Raw genomic sequence first — 26356 nt, 5'->3', positions numbered from 1 at the left:
TTTCACCTTGACAACACACAATGCTTACTTCGACTTCCCACAGTGCTTTGCTGCTGGTGGCTGAAGTGGCAGACTGACGACCTGTGGTTCTGAGAAAAACATATTGCTTTTTCCTGTGGTCATCACAGGTGAGAAACTTCTCCTGCTCTGCATGGAACAACCGGACTACGTCCCCCTACAAACGCCAAACATACAAACAAATAAGTAAATAAATAATAAGAGTCAAAATGCAACCCAAGAAAATTGGGTAAAATCAGGGAGGTTGTTGCATCACTGTTTTGCAAAGACCTGCTTTAAAACGCGTTTGGTTTTTTTTAAAACTATAACTGAGGCTATTCTATCATGTTATGGCACCTGTAAAAACAATGTAATGTCAGGAACAGTCTACCCACCCCTTTTAGTATCGTTTCCTTGTTGTCACTCCATTTCATGAACAGAACAACCTTCCAGCTTGTGTTGCAATTGACAGAATTGACCTGAGTTTTCACAAAACCAAAGGAGATTTTTAAAATGCAATGTCATCAGGAAATTGTAAAGCTTGTTTACATCCTGGAGACTATATGTAATGCAAGCCAACAACACAAGTGGACACACACCTCATTGCATCCTGGGTTGTCAACTAGCTGGTGACTACTGGCATGTAGAGGCTGTCCTGCATTCACAGGGTTAAGGACCACTTTGTCTCCTATTACAACCTGCAGGACAGAACGAAATTGGATTAGATAAGTTGAGAAATGTCAAATAAAAACAGAATTACAGGTTAATGCAAAACAGGTGCAATAATATAAGGAAATTCAGAATCACTAGGTTTATATTCATTAATATTTTTTTATTTTGCAAATGTCATTTCTCATAAGGCGAACATGACTCCAACAACTGCCAGGGGGAGCTACAGACCACAATGTGTTAAGGAGTTCAGGGTCCATACTTTTTATGCAGGATGTAAGAAATTAATGCGTGGCATCGGGGGGCTAACTATACTATACACGAGGCTAAAGATGCTGACAAGCTGAAAAAATTTCTTTGCATGTTGCAGAGAACTGATGTAACAATGTGTGTCCGTGTTAACAATTGTTTTTAAAAGCAAAAATAATTTTCTCTGGAAATATTTGACCTTTGTTTAAGCTCTTTGAGCAACACAGGCCTGTAATTAGTGCCTAGTTCCTGCACATTACCATCCCCGTTTTTCCCCAAACGGACTTAATAAGCGTAACCGAATTTGCAAATTAGCCATATTATCGCTATCAGCATCCATCAGCCACTAGCAGAAATTACAGCATAATCGGCCAATAGCGATGTTGCTTTGAAGCCCCATTATACCTGAAAACTTTTTACACTTTTGAACAGTGAAAAAATAAATATATGCATGTTTTATTAAGTAATTCCACATTGCACCTGTCCGTCACTCATGCTTAAGGCCCTACCCTCTGCTGCTGAGGTGTTCAACAACATACAGTAGCAGAAACGTGTTGGCTTAGGATGTGAAACTCACTTTTCAGCACCTTCCCTAATGAATATGCAAATAAAACAAACTCTCTAATTTCAGAATATCTATCATTGCTTCCAAATCCTTCTTTTAAAAGCAGTACTTGATGGGGGCATGAATAAAATATGCAAACTGCTCTCTAATGTCATCTTTCAAAAAGCTTTCAAAGCCTGTGAGACCTAACGTGGCACAACACTCCAATCTACCCACACTGTCTCCCAGGGATCGCAGCTTGTAGAAGGGCTGAATGTAGAACCAGGATCCCTCGTTTCCCGCTGAGTCCAGTGTTACTCTCATGGCGTTTTTCTCCAGCAGCGCAGGTAGGCGCTTGTTCACCGTCAGATATTTATTGCTTTTCAGGTGCAGCAGCTGTTAGCAAAACAAGAAATATTGGTGCGTGTCGACAAGGCTCATAGCATCAGCATGTAAAAGCGATATATCTCCAGAGCTCGTCTCTGGTATCTTTATCTGTTCTAGGAAAACTCTTCAGGTACTTGAAAACTCTTAATCTCCTAATTCCCATGACCTTTTTCAGTAGTCCCATTCAGGCAACTCTTCCCACGCCTGTCAAAAATAGTTTAATGCCAACTGGACTGGAAACACACCAGCTGTGCATTTTTTTGAGGCCTTAACTTCACTTTAATCCTACAAAGAGATATATGGTGTTTGAGCTGGAGCCAAGAATGTACACTGCCAGCTGTAGGATGCACCCGAGACATCAGTCAGTAGAGCAGAAATTCATGGTGGACACACCTGGATGACATTTCCATACTGGATGATGGTTCCCAGCAGCTTGCGGTTTTCAGACTCGTTCTGCTTCTTCTCCAGGTCAGCAGCATGCTACATAGAGAGAGGCACCCAGTAAACCCTGAATAATCAGGCTGATATTTTTAGGACTTCTCCCGCACATACGTGAAGTTTGTTGAGGAGGACTGCGTCCGTGGTGCTGTTGCCTCCAGGTTTTGCCGCCTTCCAGAACTGTTTCTGTGCCGAGTATCTGTTCATAGGACACAGTCTGAAGAGGCAGTCTGAGGAAATAAAACGAGAGGAGAACGCCAGTGAGCTCCAAAAAGATCAGATGTCATCCTCATGATGGTCCTACACAATTTAGCCCACTCTGGCAAAGACAGTATTAGGGGAAAAAAATCTAAACAGATCAAACATTTTTACTCTAAAGGAGTATCACCATCTCCTACATGCTGCAAACAGGTAAAGCTGTCTCTCACACATAATAATCAAATCACCCGTCACACACCAGCATCACCATTCAGACAGAAACAAATCTCCCCCTGTTGTCAAGCTTTATAAGCATGAACTGGATTTTATTTTTTAAAAATCAGGATGTAATACAAAAAAAAGAAAATAATAATCAGAAAGATCATGTTTAAAACCGGTGTTCGTACACTGTTCACAGAGCAACTATATGCCAGCTGATGAGGGGGACCCAGTGAGCCTTAACCAGGGCAGAAATAGCAGCTCTAAAGTTTCTGAAAAATGGGGCCAAGCGAAGAGGCTCCAGGGATTAACCATCATTGAGCACAGGGTGGAGGAGAAGGCCATGGACTGATGAAAAACTGGGGCATCTGTCTGCCAGGGACAAGCAAACTAGGCCGTTAAGATTAGAAGAATCTAATGTGTGGATTCACGGGGTGGCATCATGTTCCCCACAAAAGTTAATAGAGGATTTTAAAAACAGCAACTCAGTAAGTTGTTTCAACAGTACAACAGCCCAAAAAGTAAAACAGGTAACTGATGATCGAGGAGAGACAGCAGCCTGTGCTTATTTTAGACAAACCCTCCCTTATTAACATCCTTATCTAAATTTGCATAACCTGTAGAAATGATACTGTGCCCAGTCTGAGTTTAAAGGTCAACTTACTGTTATAGTTGAATTCATTTATTTATATGGTTTCTGTTACACTCAATACTGTCTCAAAATGTTTTACGGACACCCAGAGCCTGGGTATGCTGGGTATTTACTTATCAGCACAGCTAGTTTAAAGTACGGGTAGTTATATTTGCATTAAAAAGCAGAGCTTTGGTTATGATTTGAATAGCTCAGTTAGGAGGCAGCAATGAAACTGCATCATCACCGTGCCAGAACACTGCTCTTCGCAGTTCCTTTTCTGCTCTTTTGGTGTCGAAAATTGGCAAGGGAGCCTCTCTGGCGCAAATTATACAGGTAGTAGGAAAACTATGACAGCAAGCACGTTATTTTGGGGCTTACCTCTGAATTTCTTAGGTGGGTTGTTGAGGTCACCTGTGTCTGGCTGTACCACACAGCGGTCATCAACAAGTCTGTGGACATGACAGTCGTGACAGTTTGTGAATCTTCCATGATCTATACCATCAAAGGCTTTAAAACTCAATATTCTTTTATGAAGCATTCCGTATGACGTGATGTAAACAGGAAAATGATGAAAAGAAAAAATGCAAGAATTTAAATGCCACTGTTGGTATTTTGAGTATCGTGATCTCGACGCCATTAGTGTGAGGAATTTTAATATGATTAATCAACCTTTCACCAAGGCTTCTGTTTAGACAATCGGGTCAGGGGTTTCTCCACATTTGAACTAAACCTGCTGGAGATACTCCAGATGGTTCAGCACTAACCCACAACACCAGAAGCTCTTGGATGGGTTTCACCTCCCCAGTTTAAAAGCTTTGTGGTGTCGACAGAATGTAAACATCACTCTTCTTCTTCTTCTTTACTCTTGGATTGGATCAGTGTATTCTGAGGTTCACAATGCCAGTCTTTAACAAGCCAACTTCCTGTTGTGCACAATCTTTTTGTTTGTTTTTAGGCTGTATTATGCAGGAGCCACCATTCCCTCCATGTGAATTGATAATCCTGATCAAACTCGTGCGTTTCTGAGTGAAGGTCTACATGAACAAGGGTCATTGTGCAGTGAAATTAAGAATAAACCTCCTGAAATCTGATGAGGCTGAGATTTTATAATCCAGTCTGCAGGCGACTAAATGCCAGACAGCATCCTCTCTGAGGCAGGGCTGGTCTGCAGCGGTCTCTTGGGGGTCACATTCATAACACTGACAGTAAAACAACATCTAATACAATAACGCCATTTATAGTTCCATTCTCAACAGAAGTGCTCATGGCCACAGTGGGGTGGGGGGTGATTACTAGGCCTAACAATATGAGGTGGGAAATCTGACAAACAAGCTCCATCATGGCAGTCTTCAAAGCTGTGCACACATTTGTTGCCATGGTGGGTGACGCACAAATCTAAACTGTGAGCGTGGTTTCCAAGAGCTGGCAGGAGGAAGGACTCGGTGCTGCCTGTGGTGAGTGGCAAGGCGAATAGCAGCATGCCGAGGAGAGGAAAACAACAGCACTTGAAGAGGATGGGACGCAGATGACAACAACGATGCTCATTTTCACCTCACTGAAGGAAAAACAAACACCATGTGGTGGGACATAGAAAAGGAAAGAAGCGTGCAGAACTGAACCTGACATTGCAAGGATATCGTCTGACAACAGCAGCCACAGCAGCGATTGCCTCACTGCATCTCCTTTTAGCCCTCTGTTCACAATGTTGCCTTTCTATCAAGGATTGCTCAGTTTGGACATAATGACATGCACTTTGAACTACTTGCCTACAATTAGGGCGGAGGGAAAACGTCACGTAAATGGCACTTAGCATGGAGCAGGAAAAAAAATAGCAAGGTACTTCGGATCGAGAGCATCAACTAAGCACACGGTGCCATGGAAATGAGAGGGCAGCCAAAACTATAACAACATCCCATGTTTTTTATACAAGACAGTACTAGTTATATTTCAAACTCCTTGCAGACAGCTGTCAAGGCTTTTTTATTTGCAGATGAGACTAAAGTGGTGACATTTTGAATATCATCTGCAATATGATTTTTTTTTAGAAGGGTTTGACAAAAAGTCAAAGGAAAATGGCACATTACCGTAAATAAAATGTTTTTCAATATACCATAGTCTTCTGATTTTTATGCATAGCAAAACGTATGGCAGGAGTTGCTGTGATAAACCTGATTTCCTTCAATTACACAAATTGAGATCCAGAAAGTAGATCTTCCTCTGTATATAAAGTAAGCAAAGGCCAGATCTGATCCAACAGATCCATCCTGCAGTCATAGCCACAGTAAATATGTGTTTAAGCAGGCATTTCCAGAGGAAAAAAACATTAAAGAATATATATAACCCTTTGTTTTTGTTTTTTTAAATAGAGTGATTCAAAATATTGAAGTGCACTGCTTAGAGGGACAGAAAAAATACACAAGAAATACAAATTCCAACAATGAATAAGTGAGTATGCTGATGATTGGTTTAATAAGCTATATCTATAGATTATAATGTGTTACTGTTGACTTTGAGATGATCCATCCATCCCACCAGGATGTAAGGAGGGAAAGTAGAGGTGAGAAAGGGGTCATAGAAACCCAAATGAGTAAAAAGCAGAGCGTTTTTACCCTAAAGTGCTGATAAATCCACTGGTGGTGCCCTCTGCATACAGGGAACATATGTCCCCAATGTGGAGGAAGCTGGACATCTTGTCCGACATGGTTCCTTGGTGGTGACGGCACCTGCAATAGATTATTGCTGAAACGTTTTTGACTGTGGATTAGATATTTAACCCCCTCATGCAGGTCAAGTGTTCAGCAAAATGACTCCACTTGCATATTACACCCCTCCTGTTTCTGCAGGTAAATGTTACCAATCCCTTAGAATACCTATTCTAATCATGACTAATTTCTCTCTCTCTAGAGCTCTACCTAATATTAGCTCCTGATATACAATTATGAAGCACCTAATTGCAATTAGCTTCAAAACGAGTACAATGAGATACATTGAGACCAGTTACAGATTTTTCCCGTTCACGTTGATTGGACTATGCATTATGATACAGAATGTACACGTATACAGACATCTTTTCTTACAGCTTTTGTCAGAATCTAACTGTGACTAGTGACGCAGACATGCAGAACTTTTTCTTTTTCTACACAAAAAAAAAACAAAAAGGCCTGCGATTATGTCCGCATTATAGCGTCATACGTCTGAATCTGGAGGTCACTGATGCCTCAAGCGCACAAAATTCGGTTTACTAACAAAATTCGGTTTACTAACAGTGCTGTTGCTTGACAGGCTGCACCTTCCGCGTAGCTATGGCGATGTCATGGTGACGTTTGACATTTTTGACGTTTTCTGCCACTAAAATTGGACAATAATAAAACCACGTTGTTGTTTTTTTTGTTTGTTTTTTAATGGCACGAGCAAAAATGTGCGCGTGGGCTACTTCCTGACATCTCAATGACAAAATTAGCTTTGGCTCAACACATGAAGGCAACTGCTGGTGATAAGAACGACAACATAGACGCCTCTTACTTGACAGAGATGAAATAAGGCGTCAAAGAAAGAGGGAGAGCCGCGAGAAGAAGTGGGTCAGCAGAGGATAATTTCCACAGCGCTATCCTCGGTTAAGTCCATGGTGGTGAAAGTCCAGGTAAGAGCAGGCTGAGCGGAGTTATCTCTGACAGCTCAACGCGTCCTCAGCAACAATCCGCTTCTTACCTCCTCCACATGGCAAAGAGGACACGCCCCTTTATACAGCAGCGAGGCCTTCTGGGTAATGAAGTCCTCACGGTGGTCACTCGGGGATTCACCAACTCACTGCCTGGCTGATTAAATTTCTAATTAATTGTAGTTCTGACGGCCCAAATGTGAAACACTTGAACTATGCTGGAAAGATTTTTGACTTCTGAGTAACGAAAACCTTTGCACAGCACTTCACATATCCTACTGTGTGTAATTAACATGTGTCTGCATTGTCAAATCCAGCTTTCTGTTCATCTCCACAATTTTCTATATATGTCAGGAACAGAAGCTCAGATCAGAGGGGTTCATGCTGTGCCTTTCGAGGTGTGAAAGGATGTAGGATGAAGGCATCAGATGTGTGTGGATGAGTTTTCTGTCAGAAACGCTAATTTAGCCAATGTGGACACACAGATACACCTGCTGTTTCTGTTGACACATGCTGAGACTGACTTTCATTCTTTCTTCACCTGGCTCATAAATTGAGACAATCTGGCTGATCTGTAGTCCCCCCATAAATAAATAAATAAATAAATAAAATCAATTAGAGTCATCTTCAACATCTGTAAATTGAGCAGAATTATTCTCAACACAGTGACCTGTTCAATGAATAAAATAAAATAAAATCTACCTCGCCTCTGTAAAAACCCGCTCATGCTTTAAATATGCAAAAATGAGCAAAAGCATCACTCCTGATCAGAGGGGGTTTTCTTCTTTTCTGGGTCTCAAAAATTGCTGCCACTTATTATCAGGTGGAATAAAACCTCATGCATTAATGTGCAGTGGTCCTGAGCTACGGCACAAAATCGAGCTTTGATAAATTTGGGAGAGACTAATGCAAATGCCGTAAATATGGTTTGGTGTGTCCGTGTCGCGGCTCTGTACTCACTACTTATTGTTATATCATGAATAATGCAATTAGGATATTTGCAGCACAAAGCAGATGAATTCAACACATAATTGTGTAACACATTCACTTGGGTTTTAATGATGTCACATACATGACATCACAATATCTGTCGTGAGATGCTAACAGAAGGAGTTTACTGGCCTTCAATAAATTTGAATACTGATGGTGGAGTATGCAGTTGTCATGGATACACTGTGCAGGCAACTGGCGACCACAAAGAAAAAGAGGTGGTTGCACCTCACGTAAAACTGTAAACATTAGCTGGATTCTGATATGAAAGGTAAACACTAGCAACAGCCAGAAAATGTTCCCATATGCAGAGGGTGAGATGGATGTAGTGACAGTTTATTTCTGTGATTGGTTTAACTTGTAGCTGACATGTCCCACCTTATTTTTACTGCATTAAAACATCATCATTAAAAAAAAAACCCCGCAACTATTCATGCACACAGACAGAAGCACGATACTCTTCAGCAACCCAAAGTGTGGGTGCACGGACTGTGAGCCTTATCGCTGTGCATGTGACCGAGTATTTTCTTGTGCGCTTTCAGGCCTTCCCTCAGCAGTGCTGTGTGGGCACTGTGGTTGGTAGATCTCTAGACTCAGGCGGAGATACTCGTCTGTGTGGGCCAGGCCTTCAAAGTAAACTCTACATTCATCGAGTCGAGCTCAGTGGGATCGGAACAAAGTGTCTTTTCATCATTCTCTATTGTTTCTAACGCCATTTAAGAAGCCTATCAGGGACTGTAACTACAGTACTGAGCATTTTCTGTTGCCATGACGCACACCTTCCCACCACCAGCACCTTCCAGACAACCCAAAAACTTTCTGCTATTTTCAAACAACCTGTTTGAGTTGGGAACAAGGACGTGATGTAATTTCTAATCTCCTAATGACATCGACTCACACGCAGTCAAAGCTTAAGAGGTTTACTGTCCTGCAGCTCTCACCCAGACAGGTACACTGGCACATATTAATAGAAACTCCTGAGAATGCCCACATACATTGTCTTCAGTGAAAATCTAATGTGGAACCATAGTTTATTATATTATCCAACAACCAAAGTATGGCAACCCAGCATAAGAGAGAGTTACCACACCAAAAATAAAAGACAATTACCCTTGCCCAGTGGCATAATAACCTGCATATCCCCAATGGAAATAAATGGAAAGGATTATACCAGCTACTGGAATATTCTAATTTGGATTTGTGATCTTGTGCCAAAACATATTATTCATACAGCCATACATGCCACTCTGCATTAAATTGTTGGGTGTGTGTGTGTGTGTGTCCTTCCCTTTCAATCAGGAGCTGCACATAGTAATCAACATGCCAGACCATGGAAACACACCAGCTGGAGTTCTGGAGACTCACACTAGCAGAGGTCGAGCACTTTGCCTTTGAATTAAACACATTCAAAGGCAACTTGACCGAGAACAATAGCCAACGGTGCCATGGTCTGAACTCACCTGTTTGACCTGCTGTAAGCCACTTTAATGACACGTAATCCGTTAGGATCAACTCGGTTGTAGGACCTATCCTTAACTTTCTCTACAGTTTTATAACACGATGGATCCCTTTAGTGAGCACGTTTGTTTTAAATTATCTGTCACTGATCTTGCTTCAGATTCACACCGCATTCAGGGATATTCCCCCAGATTTATAGAACATCTTTTCATTATCCTTGCTAATTAGGAGAGAATTTTGAAGAAGCAAAAGATGGCTGTCCTAAAATAGATGGGGTCAAATGTCCAAATGAGGAAAGGATACACAAATAGGTTTGTGAGATAGTTTTATTCATTAAATTAGCTGAAGGCATTTTAATTTCTACATAATGTATTAACAATTTATTACAACGCTCTGAATGTTAACACCCTAAGACTCCTCAGGCACCCTCAAACCTGCTGAAAACATCAGATGAGCGCTCTGAAAATGCCAAAAATGCCGCCCAGTAAAGTGAGTGTAGGTGTATTGGAGACCTAGTGCGTATGCACGTGTAGGTCTGATCAGTGACGAGAGCAGCTGTGGAGGAAGCCGTCTCTTCTCTTCTAGAACTTCCTGCTCAGCCTGCTGCAGGTGTACTGGGCCAAATTTAACTTCACATCTGTCACGGGAGGAGCCCATGTGAGAAAAACAAAACGTGACATCCTTTCTCTGTACCACTGAGCTAGAGATGAAAAACCACCCAAAGTATAATGCACAACAATACAGGAGGGGAACACAGGGGCATCAAAGCTACAGTCAGGTCTAGGAAATTCTCAACAAATTTATTTTGAGGAAGCAGCAAATTGCTGATGACACAACTAAAGAGCTAATGCTAATATGCTAATTGATTTTGTTATCCAATGTAAAATATTTGGCTACCAACTCCTGCCACTTCCTCAGTGACCTTTTTTTTACATCTTTGAGACAGTAAGCTTGAATGTTTTTTGAATATTGGAGCTCCTGTCGCTGTGGAATGAACAAGTCTGCTCTGTGATTCTGGGCTTTCTCTGTAAAAGTTTTGATGTTCTCTATTGGGTTCCTCTTACTCATATTTACCACTGTATGTTTTATTAGCATGGGGGCTTAGTTCATTTGCTGCTATTTATAGCTTCATCATACACAAAAAACCTAAAAGATCTTTGAAACCTTTAGGCATGTATTTCTAAATGTATATAGCTTTAAGGTAAGTCAGAGTCTGAACATCTGGCTTATAAACTGGTTGACACAGCAGGGAAACCAGTAGAGAAGTGTGTGTGTGTGTGTGTGTGTCTCACAGTCATTTAGCCTCTTTCAGCCCCAGTGTGGTCCCATTTCTCGATGCAACATGGTCTCCATCCTAATTAACCCAGATGTGGATATTAATAACACAAAAGCAGGTCTAGACTAGAAACAGGGCAGATTGAACAGAGGTTCTGATTTCAGAATGGCCACATGATAAATGGGACACTCTCAGCCCTCCTTTGACAGGGGAATGAGGTCCATTTCTAAATAAAAAAACCCTCCAGGCGCTTTATAATTGTTTCTAAATCTCTTGAGGCTTCAGAAAAATGAGAGGCTGAGAATATCTGCAATGGTGTAATGCATAAAAACATCAAATAAAGTGAAGTGGATCCAAACATAACTATTCATCAAAAATATATACTTGATTTTGACTGAAAACAAGTGCTATTAACAGATAACCCAAATTAGCTCTGTAGCTCTGGACAGAAAGCTGTGAATCCTTTTATGGGTCTGCACACAAGACACTTCTGATTCATGTTCTCTGAGAAAGTGTCAGTACAGGGCTCCAGCAAACACTTTTAGTCTGGTGAAAATGGTCTCTCACTTACTGAACGAGAACCCCCTGACACATGAAACGGAGCAGTTAAAAATTGAAACTTAACCGGGGCAACCAAACAGCAAATACAGACGGGCACTGATATCCGACTCTTTCTTATGGTTCTCACTATGAAGCCATCAACATTCTCTGACATTTGGAAACAGACACACAAAAACAATTTTAAAATATTGAGACAGACACCAAAACTGAATAAATCAGCTGAGAATAGATAAATCCAGTGGGAGGGACTGAGCACAGTTTTTGGCCCCGCAGTGGCACTTTTTCCTCAGGGGTCCATCTGTCCCACTGACCTGAGAGGCAGCATCACGTTGACTGGACGACAACGCTTCAGGTGTTTGGTTATGGTATCCTCCTGAGTAGTCAAATGTGAGCTCCTCTTGCACGTGTATGTTCCGGATAGCAAACAGTGCCAATCTAGGAACTACAGAGTGCACACGGACCGGCAGCATTATCAGGTTAGGCTGGCAGGAGTGGTTGATAAAGCGGCCTACATTTCCCACTGCAGCTGGATCCACAAATGTCTCTGTGGTGGAGCCACTTCCTGCATGTTCTCTCACTGCTATTATATAGTTGTGGTCCATAGACTTCTGAGCAAGTTGCCTGCGTCTAGCTTCCGCAAAACTGATCACCTCTCCTGCATACTCACATACAAAGGTTCCATTTGGGATCATTTCAAGGGTGCGTACTCCCCATCCTTTGTTCTTGGTGCTAAAAACCTCCAATTTGAGCCTCAGTCCTCTCTGCACCGCACGGTTAGAGCAGGCATCACTGCAGCCACACAGAGCGTTGCACTCAAACACAGGTGAGGAATAAGAGTCTGTTCTGATGAGGTTTAGTAGTTTGCCACTGGTGTCGTATGCTTGTCCATATGTTTGCAGGCAGGAGCAGCTTCCAGGAAGGCAAGAATGAGACTGACAGGAGCATCCAGGTACATTTACTTCAGTGGGGTCAATACTGCATCCTGGTCCCTGGACATTGTCTGGGGAATACTGCAACACGATAAAGAACAGTCACACATCACACAGCAATAAATGCAAGTGAGAATGCACAAGTACAATAAGGATATAAGGTGTGCATTATTTCTGCATGTACATCCCTAAATCTTAGCAATGGATTATGGAGTGCATCAATGTATGAAAACAGTACAATATATATAACCTGTACCCACTTCTTACTGAGTTAATCCTATTTTCTGAAAGGAACAGCAACAGATTAAAATGGCTCTTTATTACTTCACAGGTGTGGTTGACGAAACAGTTTTTGATATGCAATATCTCCCAAAAAGATGCTTTCCAACTCATGACCTGCTGAACTTTGTGTTATTTCACCATAAAATAAGGTGATGCCTAACAGCTAAGGAGACCAATTTGAAAGGGAGAATATTAAATTACTAAAGAAAATGATTTCAGCATGATTTCTCAGGTTAAATTTGGGGTTTGTGATTCTGCACAATCACGATCATAAAGCCTTAGCTGATACTTTGCTGCCATCTGCTGTGGAAAAAAAGTGGTTGAAATGATCATTATTATAAACCCAAGTTGTAAAACGACGCTGCAGCTCTACATACTCAAACGGGGAAACGTATACTGTAAAATCGGCTATGAAATCACAGGTTTTCGTGTAGCTTAAGCATTTTTTTTACATTCAGTGTTAGATATTCTACAGGGGAAGCAATAAATGATACCTGAAATTCAGGAAAAGGCAGAAGTCCTGAGCTCTCAACTAAAACAGGAACCTCTTCGAGGCTATTGCTCAAATCCATGTGTTATATTTTGTACCCTTGCTAAACGATCATGTTCAAAGTTTAGAAATCGAATTATGAAACCCAAACCGGAAGCTTTGACTCTATGACTTCCGGTTGTAAACACACTAGCGCCCCAAGTGGAGTTCTGGTGTAACTACGACATTGAGGGACGTAATGTGCAATTAGCGTCAGTCCTGGAATTAACAGATTAAAGCTTTCTGTCCACCAGCCATTGTTTTAAATGTGCTTACTTTTTGTATCACCTTCCCGGTGGATGTTATGGTTGTTAGCTTACAGAGACTGACTTCAGCACTCACGTTCATGGATTAAAGTTTTATTAAAGGTTATAAAAACTCACATTAGGGATGATTAATTAAGGCGCCATCCAATAAAGGTTATATGAATTCAAATAATACCTAAACCTTTTTCCTAAGTATGTATGAAATTCTGTCCTGTCCTCACGTCTCTGTGGTTGCAGTAATATAATGTGACCGACAGGTGTCAGTATTTGTTAACTAACGTTATCGATCAGGCATTTTAATTGAACAGAACAAAATAACAGGAATTAGTTAAAAATCAATACTAGAAAATCTATTTACAATCTAATTATAATCAGCAGCCTGGAGACAAACAGCTAACAAAAGATTCAAGGCCTTCCTCACCTTTGTCCAATTAATGCTTTCTAAGCTTTGGTCTCAGGGTAGTTTATATCATACTGTACTGTTAATACAGTATATGTTTTCCAGACAGAGATGTTTATGACAGAACAGATTTTGCGCCGAATAATTCAACATTTGCTGTACAAAACAGGAGCATTTGCTGAACCTGCTTTCTCCGGTATGTGACAGAAATATCTACAAACGGGCTGGTTCACTTTTATTCTGAAGTTTGATAGAAAAACACATCAGTGGTGTTAAGGAATAGCTACAAGCAGCAAATTACCACATGGTTTTTGAGACCCTGCAAAAAAAAGTATAACCTTTGACCAGCTGGCACTGCTCAAGGAAAATTATCAATGGTGTCAGCATTAATTTCATGGCAACCAACTGCTGCCTGACAGACAGACATTGTGGTCCTTGGTGACACCCAGCAAGCGTGAGTAAAAATAGCACTGGTTTCAAAGGAAGAGTCTGCCAACATGGAAATATACAGATATTAGACATCTGAACATTGCAGCTCATTTCAGCCCATTTCTGTCCTTAAAATGAACAGAATTTAGATCAACACAAAACCTGCTAATTAGCTTGGCTAAAAATATCTTTAGTAAATGTGCAGTGCTGCTGTCATCTGTAGTCACTGGAGGAAACAGTTCAATTACCATAAATCCACTGTTTGTGAATATCTTTTCCATTTTTCTATTTAAATGCTATTTATAGTTGATCATTTTCAAAGATTTGGGGAAATTCTGCTTTGAGGAGAACACAGAAACAGACCGGCGGGACATGCTTTGAGGAAGGACTTGAACGGAGAGTTAATGAACCAAACACCCGACAGAGCCCGTTCACTGGGGACATCATCAACAACAGAGCTGCATTCCCTCTGCTGCCGTGCTGATTGATTTGACCCCAAATTGCCTGCGATGCTTCTCCCAGCTTGTAAGGAAAGCTGTGCCGGGGCCACGTGGATGCACGGGTCTGAGAAGAAGGGAACTTTCAAAGGTCTCTCTCATTTGCCTTTGTCAGCAAGTCGGTGTAATTATGATAAGTTGAACCACAGGTTTCCAAGGTGCTTTGCAACACTTCATCAATCAACAGAGAAAGACAGAGATTCAAACACTTTGACAAACTAAACTTTGTCAGTCAAACTTTAGGGTGAAAACTTGAATCAAGCTCACACTTGCACTCCCTGCGGCATTTCGCAGACTTCTGGGTTTCTTCTCATTACTCGTGTGATGAAGATCTCATATAATCATTAAACCAGGATTAAACTGGGTTCATCAGCTCCCTGAGGCAAACAACAGAGTTATCGAAAGTTTTGCAGGTGGAATAACTCATTAAGACGGCAAACACATTACATTTTTGGCTAAAATGTAAAAGCCTAGGGTTCCGAGACGGCTCACATCTCTGGATCACAGACGTAAAAAAGTTCAAGCTATTCACATTAACATTAACTAAGAGAGTGCTCTCATTTTCCTCTGCTCATTTTCATTGTCTCAGTAATGATGTCGCACCTAAACCAGCCACACACTCATGTGCATTCTCCATCCTGCCTTCAGAACGTGCTCAGGCATGAAGTGGAGCATCTATGAGCAGCCAATTTGGTCCAGTCAGAGTGGAGAGTGATTAGAACACGCAGCTATGGACCATTCTAACGTCCATACTGCAATATCATCGCAGAAAATAAGGAGGCAAGTTGTTTTTGTTCTTTACATGAAAGAATATGTAACCTAGTTAAAGGATCATTTGAATAAATTCTAGTTTGCTTTTGGCTTTAGGCTTTTAGAAATTAGCCTAGAATGATAAATTTAGAATGTGGCTGCATCTACAGCGATTCAGGAGATCTGAGACTTGTCTGGAAGCAGAAGCATCCTAATCTGCCTGGAAATCTGTATTCTAGCGAGCAGACGTAGGGCACACAAGGTCACACGTGCTGATATCTAAAATATTAGAGCGGTAATGTATTATCTCTAATGAATACATTTAAACTGGTGAGATGATAACCTTTTTGGCCAAATATGGGAAGAATAAGTATAAAAAAAAAAACAGTAGTGGAGCACAAATATCTCAAATAATCAGTTCAGACCATGAGCACAACGTCATCTCTGCAGGATAATAAAATAATAATTAAGAACCAAGTCATGTAGTTTTTGTTACATTGAATGACTTCACTTTTTGCTATTTCTGGCCAATTGAAATTTTGTGCAGTGGGTGTCCTCAGAGGAAAGCGTCAGTGGATAATTTATCCTCTGGGCACCATGAATGTCAGCATTGTAATGTGATTTCATATCCAATAGTTCTTGAATTACTTCAGACCAAAGTGATGAGCTCACTCAGAAGCTGCGTCGTCTCTCCACTAAAGTATCCAAGCCTGAGTTCAACTCCCACGCTCACAATCCCCCATTTCACATGAACGTTAGGAGAGGAGGATCAAGCCAAGTTTATCTTTCTGTATCTCTTTGTCTGCTTTCAAATGTCACCAGGATAAGGTCAGGCCCGTGCAAGGATCCATTTTATGATTGGAAAACCCTTCACACAGATGTATGTGCCTTCCTCCTGTGTTCACACAGAGAAAGAATATGAGAAGAATTGAATTGTGCTGTTGCAATCAATAGAGTAATGGAGTGTGGCAGCCTCTGATGCTATTGTCACATTATTGTTTCACCTTCGTGTCAAAGAGAATCGTTTGTAAAATTGTTTTACGGGTGAAACAGGAAAGTGAGTCTGTGCACTGTGTTTGAATTTGGATTCTTTTTCCCCATGTCTGTAAGCTTACGAACACACACACACAACACAAGGAGCACACGTCTGTCTTCTGAAGATGGTAATGAGCTTCAAGCCTCTGTGTCAGCAGTGAGGATTCACACACGTTCACAACGTACGTTCAGCGTGCTGCAGGCAACAAGCTTTAATTGGGCCCTGGGAGGAAACAGCAGAACAATCCATCCCGCGATTCATTATGCATTTAACAGATTATTAACATCGCTAAAATGTATTATGTTCCCACATTTTATCCCCCACTTCTTCTGCACAGTATATTTCCATTATTCACACTCTACAGAAGCAATAATGTCAGCAATAAATCACACATATGAAGGCACGCAGCAGCGGATACTTATCTCCCATCCTCCTCTCCTGGAGATTGTACTCTACTTTATTTTAGCTGCAGGCTTGATTTAAAATCCATGTCAGACTCTGGTTACACTGTTTTTCAATGGGAACGTTTTCATTTTATTGCTGTTGGATAATTTATAATGACGTCTTGGCAACATTTCGTCAGCATAATTTGTTTAACTAGAATTTTGCCTCTCATTTCCAGTGTTCAATTCTGGTTCTGGAAATAGCTGTTGAAGGTGGATTGTGAGAGTTTAAACAGTTGAACAGCGGCTCCTAAAGCCAGGGTGTAGTTTAAGTCAAACATCTAACACCACTGATGAATCTTCATCTTCTTACATCTGTTTTTTTAGCCCCACATCCCTGAAGATGTTATTTACAGAACATTTAATGCCATTACAGACATGTGAGCAAGTGTGAGTGTGAGCAGCTAAATCTGTCTTTGCACGTGAGCGTTTGTGTTATGAGAGAAGAAGCGTGCCGGTGTTGTCTCTTCAGGCATCACTCGCAGGAACAGGTGAAGTTACACCCACAATCTTCTCAGAGCAGAGCAAAGCTCGGCCAGCATTGATACCCAGCAACAAACTACACCTGATTATACATGCCCCCTTTTACATTTACACAGATAAACAGCTATTTGAGGTTCCATATAACTGAATCCTGTCTGTTATATGTATGTTTTTTGTGGAGCACATCATCCTGTCCAAATGCAGGTGGAAAGAAGCTGCCAGGCCAGAAAGCAAAAGGTCCTTAAGTTACCCATTCTAATTCTCATACAGCTGCATTCGTCACCGGGTGTTGTTGACATTTGCAGCCAGTGTGCACAGTAAGAGAAGCTTTGGCGTTGCCCACTACGGTATGTGTGTGGTCATGGGGCCACCGTCTGATCTGTCATCCGCCTTTTTACAGTACTTATTTAGTGTATTAAGTCCCAATGTTGCCCGAGCAGCTGGCTAATTTTGGCAGCATGTAGCTCAGAGCATGTATCCCCGCAGAGGTGTCTGTCTGTCGCTCTAAAAAGACCAAAGCCTTTGCCGTCTACGGAAGCAGACATGCCGCTCTACCACCTGCGGGTTTTAACCTTGTCGGTGGCATTTAAGGCTCTGGGGACATTTTTCACTCGGCTGCCAGCGTCCGCAGGTGGATGCGGAGATGGGTTGTCAAGGAAACGGGCCACTTGGATGGGACGCGGCACAGGCTCCAGCACACGCTGTGAAAGGCTTTCATTGATAGCCGTTCCAATGAGCTGATTTCCGGTCTGTTACTAGGCGACCTAGTGGGCCTGTATCAAAGCGATCCTGCTCTGTGCAGATGAAAGGCCTGCGATGCTGTGCAGCAGAGTGAATGTGCACATTTACCAAAATTTAAACTGCTGCCAAACAAACCTACACTGCCATTGTGACAGGTCACTGTGCAAGGCTACCTGGCGGTCATTAGCATTCTTCTAACGTATCTGTTAGCAGTCGTTGTTGGAAGCCTGAAACCAGGCTACTTCAAACCTCGGTGAACTAATTATGGGTATTTAACAGTGAGCTAATCAGAAAATAATTGGAGCACAAGACCCAGAGCTGTCAGTCAACATCAGATGGAAACTGAGTTTCTTATCTCCCACTGGAGATCCCTGAAACTGGGTTGAACACTGTTTGAGTTGAGCACCGCTGATGGGCTTAAGTCAGCAGATGCGCATCACTCTGGATTTCAGATGTTCCGTGATGTATTTAATTACATTAAATAAAAATTCAGCATGCAGATTTTATTTTCATATTCAAACCGTTATAGGGTTTGTAACCACATTTATAATGATATAATAAAATAGTATCATTTCCCCTCAACATCTTATAACCAGAAGACAGAGTTGAAATCACCGTTTAAAAATATGAGGAAAGGATTTTATTTGACTTGCTCCTCAATAGACATGTTTGTCTTTGTGTGTAAAGCACAACACAACCAGTGATTGTATACATGTTCTAGCAAAATAAGAAAGGGAATATTTAAGAAATTTAAAAAGCTTTACATCTACTGTATTTACCTACTTCATAACATTCATATTTCTATTGCTGGTTTACAGTAGCTGCTCTGCAAATGTCGGTCTAAATCAAACATTACTTCCTGTACAAAATGTAGATTAAATTATAGCTGATACAACATTACAGAGGAAGTGCTAACATTATTCAATAGACGGCATATAAAGTCTTAATGTACTCTGTCAGCTTATATTTGACTTGATAGACAAATCAGTATATATTTTAGTGCACAATAGCCACCAGTGGAACCATTTTACAAGAGAAAGAAAAAAACAGCATTTCTGCCAGAGAAACATGTCAAAAGCAGGTTGGATTTCAGCTTCTCCTTCTGTCTTTCAAGCCGAATCCAATGTTCATGCTGTGTTCACCAAAGCAAGGCCTAAAAAGTCCAGGAAGCTAAACAAAGCTGCCATTTTACGTGCTAAAGGCAAAAAGACATGATGCTAAAATAAAGATGAGAAATTTGCTTTGGAGCGTTAAGTCAGAGAGAAACACGTGGAGTAAAAAAGTGAAAAAAGGAAATCCTGATTCCGTTCACGACCCAGTTCACCTTAACACTAAGAAGCAAGATGATATTTGTGCTCCTGAAACAAGCATGTCCCTGTAGCTCTCACCACATGTAATAGCTGCGGGTGGTGTCCACCTGACTGGTTTTAGTCTCAGATGAGCCCTCTTTCTCCTTTTCACTGTCTGCCTCCCATAAGTTGATGAGAGGAGGGTAGAGCTCGTTGAGCGGGATTGATGAGGTTTTCTGCATATACTTTTTCAAAGAATGGTGGTAGTTTTTCCTCTTCCACCTCTTGGCGATGTACACTCCCAGAGAGGCCAGACTGAGGACTGCAAACATCGTTCCCATGACGGCCGCCAGCTCGGTGTTGTTCCCTTGCTCCGATATCTCCACAGTGAAGGTCGCCTGCTTTGTTGTCACATTAACGCACGACCTCTGGGTTTGTGGGTGGATGTTGGAGACGGTGAGACACACCTCGTACTCAGTCCCGGGCTGTAAATGCGTGAGGTTGTACTCGTGGACGTCCACGGGGACCCTGGCGGTGTAACTTATATCTGGATTGTCTATTTTCATAGTCGCGGATGACCATTTGAGGTTAGAGGTCATGACGTTGGAGTTGATTTTCCAGGAGACCAGGATAGAGTGGGATTCGGTGTGTTTGATGTAAATCTTAATAAGCTGAGTCGCGTCGAACAGAGTCCCGTTGACCCGTATCGCCGTCACCCTCGTATCAGCTCCCTCGGAATTTTGAGCCACACACGTGTACCTGCCAGAATCCTCAACTTGGATATGAGAAATTCTCAGCGTCCCCTCGCTGTTGAGGCTGTACTTGTCAGACAGCGAGTCCATCATCACTTTGTTCCCCATTGGAGTCACCCAGTAGATTTCAGGCTCCGGTTGGGACATGGCTCTGCAGTCCAGGTCCACAGTCATGCCGATTTCCAGGCTGAGGTGGCTCGGAAAAGAATCGTGGGCAATCATAGGCAGACACTGGTTTGCTAAATTCTTCTGCAGGACCTCCCGCACAAACATGCCCCTTACTTCTGATGGCGTAGCGCAGATCATGGACAGCGGTTCCATAAAGCGGACGGTGGTTTTGTTGGAGCTCATCCACTGGATCACGCAGTCACAGTGCAGAGGGTTGCTGTGGATGCTGATCTCCCGTAAGTTGGGTAAGGAGTTGATTGCAGACTGGTAGAGGGAATTCAGAGCGTTGTTGTTCAGCATCAGACTTTCCAAAGCTGGGACATCACGGAAGGCCTGGTGGTTGATGTAGGAGAGTTTTGGGTTGTTTGTTGCCTCCAGCTTTGTGAGCTCAGGTAGGTTGTCCAGAGCGTACTGGTCAATGGAAACCAGCTCTGCCATGTTGTTGATACCCAGCTCCTTCAGGCGCAGCAGGTTCTTGAAGTCACCCTCTTGAATCTTATGCACTGGGTTTTTGTTCAGGTCCAGGAACTTGAGGTTTGGTAGCTTCTGAAGGGCTCGCCGAGGAACATGGACCAGCTTATTGTCATAGAAAGATAGACTTTCGAGATTGTCAAGTCCAACAAAGGCATTTCCAGGGATGTCTGTTAAGTCCATCCCAGCCAAAACCAGGCTTCTGAGATTCCCGAGAGGCCTGAAATTAAAGTCCACTATTCCAGTAATGGGATTCTCTCCGATCATAAGGATCTCTAAGTTGGGTGTAGATTCAAACCACTGGCTGTCAATGACCTTGATCTTATTAGAGTTCAGGTGAAGCCTGAGCAGGTTTTGGAGACCAGAGAAAGCACTGGGGGAAATAATTTTGATCTGATTGTGATTGATGTAGAGCTCCTGCAGATTGCTGAGATCTTGCAGACAGTAATCAGGCATTTCTGTGATCTGATTCTCTTCCAGGTGAAGCGTGGTGAGCTGGGACATGTTGATGAGGCCAACATCTCGGATGCTACTGAAGTTGTTCTGGGACAAGTCCAGTTCAGTCAGGTTGAAGAGCTGTTCAAGCTCCTCACTGGTCCTTGCAATGTAGTTGCTCTGTAAAAGCAGAACTTGAGTGTCAGTGGAGAGGTTGCCCGGGATACGGGTTAAGCGGAGGTCATTGCAGTCCACCGTGATTGCCTCTCTGTAGGTGGATTGGGGAGTAAACCACGGCCGGATCCCACATACACACATCTGCGGGCATTCATTGCTCTGGACCACAGACAGTCCAATCGTTACCAGGAACAGGCCCGCTAATGTTTGTTCTAGCTGGATGCAGCCTAACCTCTGTCTAGCCATATTGTGGAGGGACTGGAGGATGACCAAATGACTTTTGGAGACTGTCTCTTATGGTCATCCAGCAGATTTGCGTGGATTTCTTGGCTTCTGGTGGTGGGACGGGAAATCGGTGATCGCAGTGGCAGGATACCCTGGAAAGACAGACAAAATAAACATATATTATAAGAAATGTGATGAAAAATACTATGGAGAAACATTCTAATTCATGTCCAAACTGTCTGCATTTCTTGATTTTAGCAGTTCTTGCAGTAAAGCCATCAATGAGGTGTCATTGGACTAAAACTTTGTGACAAATATTAGCTTTGATAACAGCGCATACATATTTACAATCTTATAAAGATTACCTGGAAATTAAATAGTATTGTGGTATACAGTAGATATTACCTCTGCCAGTGTGTCATTGCTTATATTTCATGGTGATGTTAGCATTTAGCTCAGGGCAAAATTGTTAGATTGAGGCTCACAAAGCAGCCGGCTTGAAAGACTCTTAATCTTGCTGCATCTAAAACGAACCTGACTGCAAGAGGTAGAAATGATTTCATACGCTAAAGAATTTCATCTCAAAATAACTTGAGAGTACTGTCCTGATCCTTCTCTGCTTTGTTCTTTTCAACGACAACACTTTTCTTTATTATATATAGCTTCGTTTCTATAAATAATGCATTGCCTGGCAACAGGTTTGTTTTTGGATGTGTGTTGTCTCAGTCCAGAGTTTTGCTCACGAGCAAAGACGATTAGACTAGCCTGCTTAAACTACCAGTGGCTCTTTAACAAATCTATGCAGCAACACCTCAGGGAGCCAATTACTCAATTAGATGTATTTACTCGAGGAAGACTGCACCCAAACATGAGGTAGGACAGGGGTCGGCAACGCAAACTGTTGAAAGAGCCATATTGGACCAAGAAAACAATAACAAATCCGTCTGGAGCCGCAAAAACTTAAAAGCCTTATAATGAAGGCAACACATGCTGTAAGTGTCGATATTAGCTTTATTAGCCTACTATTAAAATGATAATTAGGCTACAAATACATAACGAGCATCCTGGAGAGAATGACGCACCATGTGACCACTCTGCTGTACGATGGTGCTTTAAGTTTAACTTCCATTATAATGAGATGTGGAAATTAAATATTTATTATATAAATGTTTACAGCATTGGAAAACTTTAAGAATGTTTGTCATGTTTTTCCTCCTACAGAAATTATATTAAAACAAGAAATATATTCACACATATTTTTCCTATATTTGCTAAAGCTCCAAAGAGCCACTAGGGCGGCGCTAAAGAGTTGCCGACCCCTGAGGTAGGACCACAACCCAATTGCCTCTAACACGCAGCTTTTTGGTCAACGCCGGCTTAGGAAGCCTAAGAGGCTTTCAAACAAAAGAGCTGACTAATTCATCTGAATGCAAACTGCCTGGCAACAGCACCAGAGAGATAGCAGCACTTCTCCTCCTGCTCCTCCTATATTGGGGATTCCCTATGGAACAAGGCGGAGCGTGACCATTACTGGGTTTGTAAACGACTGCACTGACCTACCGGACTGTATTCAGCGGTGTAAAGCTTACTGCGTCCTTCAGGATTAGGTAGATGAAAATATTGATGTAGAGATTATATTAGTGTGCTGAGCATAATCCCACAAAGAAGAAGCTACAATGTGCAGAACAGATGTGGAGTCCTAAGTACCAAAACTTCAGTCAGTGAAAGAAAACATTTGATTCAGATATAGTCTGAAAATACAGAGTGATACAGATTATTTATTCTTCCCTAATAAAATCACATAAAAAGACTTAAAAAGTTCTTTACATGAAAAAGTGAGCACTTAAAGGAAAGCTTGAAAATAAAAATGCATACAGAGAGGGAAAACTAGTTTCTATATCATTTAAAATGTGAAAAGAGGACTAAAGATGCACGTTTCAGACCTTGCCAGAACCGTAAGGTTAAATCTGCTGAGGCAAGATAAATGCAATAAGATTATCAGAAGTCTGAAAAGTTTGATGTTTGTATTAAATTGGATGATTGTGAGTGACATAAGTTCAAACCTGCAGTGAAACGAATGCAACAAAAGCTGAACCATCTCGTGTGAGATTTCTGCATGAGAATCTTTTGTAACTTTAATGATTCCTGAATATGATAAGAATTTGAACTGATGTGAACTGATAAGAGAAGCATTAACAACCTTGCTTCGTCTCATTTTATCTGTTTCAGTTCAGTCACAAGACACAAAGAGAGGAAAGAAACTAAAAAAATCGAATTCACGACTTTGTAATACAATCATTTAAACAATTATTTACGATTAATATCATCGAGAGAATCTTTGCTTTACTAGAACTACAGTTACAGCAAAGGCGGTAGCAGCACATACTGGGAACCAGCTGATGTCTGTTCACCATTGTGGTGGAAGTTCAACATCAAGAAATTATTGTTTTTCCTATTTTAATAAAAAAAATGCAAGTCTTTAACATGATTTCTGCAGGTGCCCACATTTTCCTGGATGAAGGGCGCGCACGCACGCACACACACAGACACACGGTGTCTCTGCCCTGGTTGGAGACTGGGCCACTTTATAATCAGCAACACTTCCAGTATTGATTTTACAGAAGCCTGATTGCTGCAGTCCTCTAACTCGCTCACCTTCAGCCATAAAAGCTAAAATCTCAAAGATGGTCCCGGGATCTTAACAAGATGACTGATTTAAGGGTGTCCGAGGAAGAACCAAGAAGCCCAGAGTAACAGCACTACGCAAATTTAAACTAATGATTATTTTCTTTAAATGCTTTCATAGCTTTAAGTGCTGTTCAAATTATAAATCATGAGGACAATTTAATTATGGAGAGCAATGTGGACGTCTGATCTGTCAGCTTAATATCAGGCCTGTATTGGCAGTGAGTCCGGAACAGTGAAGTGTTTTTGGCTGCACTGGCAGGAAGTTTGATGGGAGCTGTTGTTAGAGCAGCAGCTACACTGGTTCCTGCAGGTGTGAGGTTCATGTCACCCGTCAATTACTCCCGCCAGCGTATTTGTGCGATCTGTCAGCACCGCTACAGGCTACTGAACGCCTCAAATGCCTCCATCCTGTCTGGATGAGGTCTGGCCGTGAGGTCGGCTTTGACTGTTCGGACAAGAGTGCTGAGCATATTATTAATGCGATGGCCGTGACTTTATTTCATATGTGTGAAAAGAACACGCGTGTTGTGGTGCAGGCATGTTGTGGAGCGTGTGCTCAGCAGACCTGAACACATATGGCACATTCAATTGTTGGTTGAAGATGCTAATTGGGCACCAAGTAAACTGTCTGAGTTCTTGGAGATCTGATGTTCTCAGAAGACAAAGAGTTTTAATTCCTCAGCCCTTCTTAAGAATAATAGCAGTCTTACAGACCGTGCGCCCCCTCCTCTCTGCTTTAAACCCTTGGGACTTAAATGTTGGTGAAATGGGGGTGGGGGTTACCCTCTCCAAAGAACTCCTGCTGTTGCCTGACAACCCCACCCACGCGCACGCACACACCTGCAGGAGGCATATAGAGCACAGTGGAGTTCAGCATTTATAATCCAAAACCACCACGTACAACAGGGCAAGTTAGACCAAACAGCGAATTGTAGCTTTTTCTGCAACAACACACACCCGAGATGAACAAACAGACGTGTGCGCGCTGCGTCCTTAACGAGACAAATAATCACACTCGTGCGGTGCGAGTCAGCAGTCAGGCTCCATCACAAAAGCGCAACAGCTGCAGCGACAGAAGCAGCGTTTGGGAGCCACAATAGACCCCCCGCCAATGTAACCCCATTCTCAGCACATCATCCTGCACACACACCCTTGTCTCCTCTCCCTAAAACACACCCCGCGACTTTTAATTGATTAAAACGGAGGAATCGAGACATCTGCCGACATACTTTGACATTAATATGCAAATCACATAACGCGCAGCGATGCGCACACGCCTCCCGCTGGCACGGCGTGTGCGTACCGCAGGAGATCAAAGTTTTGGTTTGTGTGGAACATATCACTTGACGCATTATTTTTAAAAATATGGCTTTTTTCCCCTTAAGACGTGTTGTGAGACTGCACCGTGCGCCTCGTTGCCTCATGTGGATTTAAACCCAAATCCCAGTCCGCAGCGATTGCTTGTATAATATCATGCCCTTGAGTGTGTCTCCATATCATATTCCAACTAATCTGGCTGTCCTGTAATGCTGTAAACAACATTCAGACAGTAAGCATCACCTTACACGCCAAAACAAACAGAACAGTCGACGCTTTTGCCTCTGGACGCGTTGATCACACTATAACGCTGTTGTTTTTTCTTTCGCTAAAAAAAAAGCATCTCAAAATTACTTGTGAAATTAATTTAAACGATTAATGTGTCCCATCCTCACCTTTAAAATCCAGCCAGTCTTTTTTTCCTCGGGCGCAGGGTTGTTTTTTTATCCAGACATATGCGTCAATAAACGGTAAATAACGCCGTGGTGCCAAAGGGGAGTCCCGCAGGCTCAGCTGGCGGCTGCTTGCTGCGATTTGTCGCCTGTGAGTCCGATCAGTCCCACCAAGAGAGACATGATGCGCGCTGCAGTGAGACGCATGAGCCGCTGCAGCCCCAGACCGACTGGTTATTGTCACCCCGATATTCCTCCGCTTTGTCGCCGCCGCCCGCTCCTCCCGCAGATGGAGGAGAGAAATGATAAAAAACACCTGGCGCTGTCCGAGCCAGTCAGCTGATTCCGAGGCAGGCTATTGGAGGAGAACGCACGTCTG

At 42.2% G+C, this 26356-nt stretch overlaps 3 protein-coding genes across 22 annotated transcripts in view; all 3 read right to left on the bottom strand.

Moving 5' to 3' along the window:
- The window catches only part of itpr1b (inositol 1,4,5-trisphosphate receptor, type 1b), a 46785-nt gene extending 39749 nt beyond the window's left edge, over positions 1-7036 (bottom strand). For 18 of the 20 annotated variants that reach the window (XM_057031324.1, XM_057031331.1, XM_057031330.1 and 15 more), the window contains exons 1-9: positions 6858-7035; positions 5945-6058; positions 3714-3784; positions 2399-2514; positions 2240-2326; positions 1697-1855; positions 597-695; positions 393-476; positions 29-175 (exon numbers count right to left, since the gene is read on the bottom strand). In XM_057031324.1, coding sequence (XP_056887304.1) covers positions 29-175; positions 393-476; positions 597-695; positions 1697-1855; positions 2240-2326; positions 2399-2514; positions 3714-3784; positions 5945-6036 — 855 coding nt within the window. In that variant the 5' untranslated portion in view covers positions 6037-6058; positions 6858-7035. Of the gene's footprint in view, positions 1-28; positions 176-392; positions 477-596; positions 696-1696; positions 1856-2239; positions 2327-2398; positions 2515-3713; positions 3785-5944; positions 6059-6857 lie in introns of all 20 variants that reach the window. The other 2 variants (XM_057031344.1, XM_057031342.1) reach the window with 2 other exon arrangements.
- A 2713-nt stretch (positions 7037-9749) lies between these two features.
- Positions 9750-13158, bottom strand: setmar (SET domain and mariner transposase fusion gene). The gene is made up of 2 exons (XM_057030785.1): positions 12984-13158; positions 9750-12288 (listed from the first exon to the last, which is right to left on the bottom strand). Exons 1-2 carry the CDS (start codon positions 13059-13061, stop codon positions 11494-11496), a joined length of 873 nt encoding a protein of 290 aa, XP_056886765.1. The 5' UTR covers positions 13062-13158; the 3' UTR covers positions 9750-11493.
- Positions 13159-16582: 3424 nt separating this feature from the next.
- LOC130524537 (leucine-rich repeat neuronal protein 1-like) lies at positions 16583-26356 on the bottom strand. The gene is made up of 2 exons (XM_057030780.1): positions 25981-26356; positions 16583-21732 (listed from the first exon to the last, which is right to left on the bottom strand). Exon 2 carries the CDS (start codon positions 21599-21601, stop codon positions 19448-19450), a length of 2154 nt encoding a protein of 717 aa, XP_056886760.1. The 5' UTR covers positions 21602-21732; positions 25981-26356; the 3' UTR covers positions 16583-19447.

Source organism: Takifugu flavidus, chromosome 4 (assembly GCF_003711565.1).
Source record: "Takifugu flavidus isolate HTHZ2018 chromosome 4, ASM371156v2, whole genome shotgun sequence".
Classification (NCBI taxonomy): domain Eukaryota; kingdom Metazoa; phylum Chordata; class Actinopteri; order Tetraodontiformes; family Tetraodontidae; genus Takifugu; species Takifugu flavidus.
The sequence above is the reverse complement of the archived record's forward strand: the minus strand, read 5'-3'. Positions and strand labels throughout refer to the sequence as shown.

Bases quoted from the DNA above. Each gene is read 5' to 3' on its own strand.
- LOC130524537 (XM_057030780.1), bottom strand. From the start codon at position 21,601: ATGGCTAGACAGAGGTTAGGCTGCATCCAGCTAGAACAAACATTAGCG.
- setmar (XM_057030785.1), bottom strand. From the start codon at position 13,061: ATGGATTTGAGCAATAGCCTCGAAGAGGTTCCTGTTTTAGTTGAGAGC. The intron at 12,289-12,983 runs GTATCATTTATT...ATCGTGTTGCAG, and splicing joins TGCCTTTTCCTGAATTTCAG to TATTCCCCAGACAATGTCCA.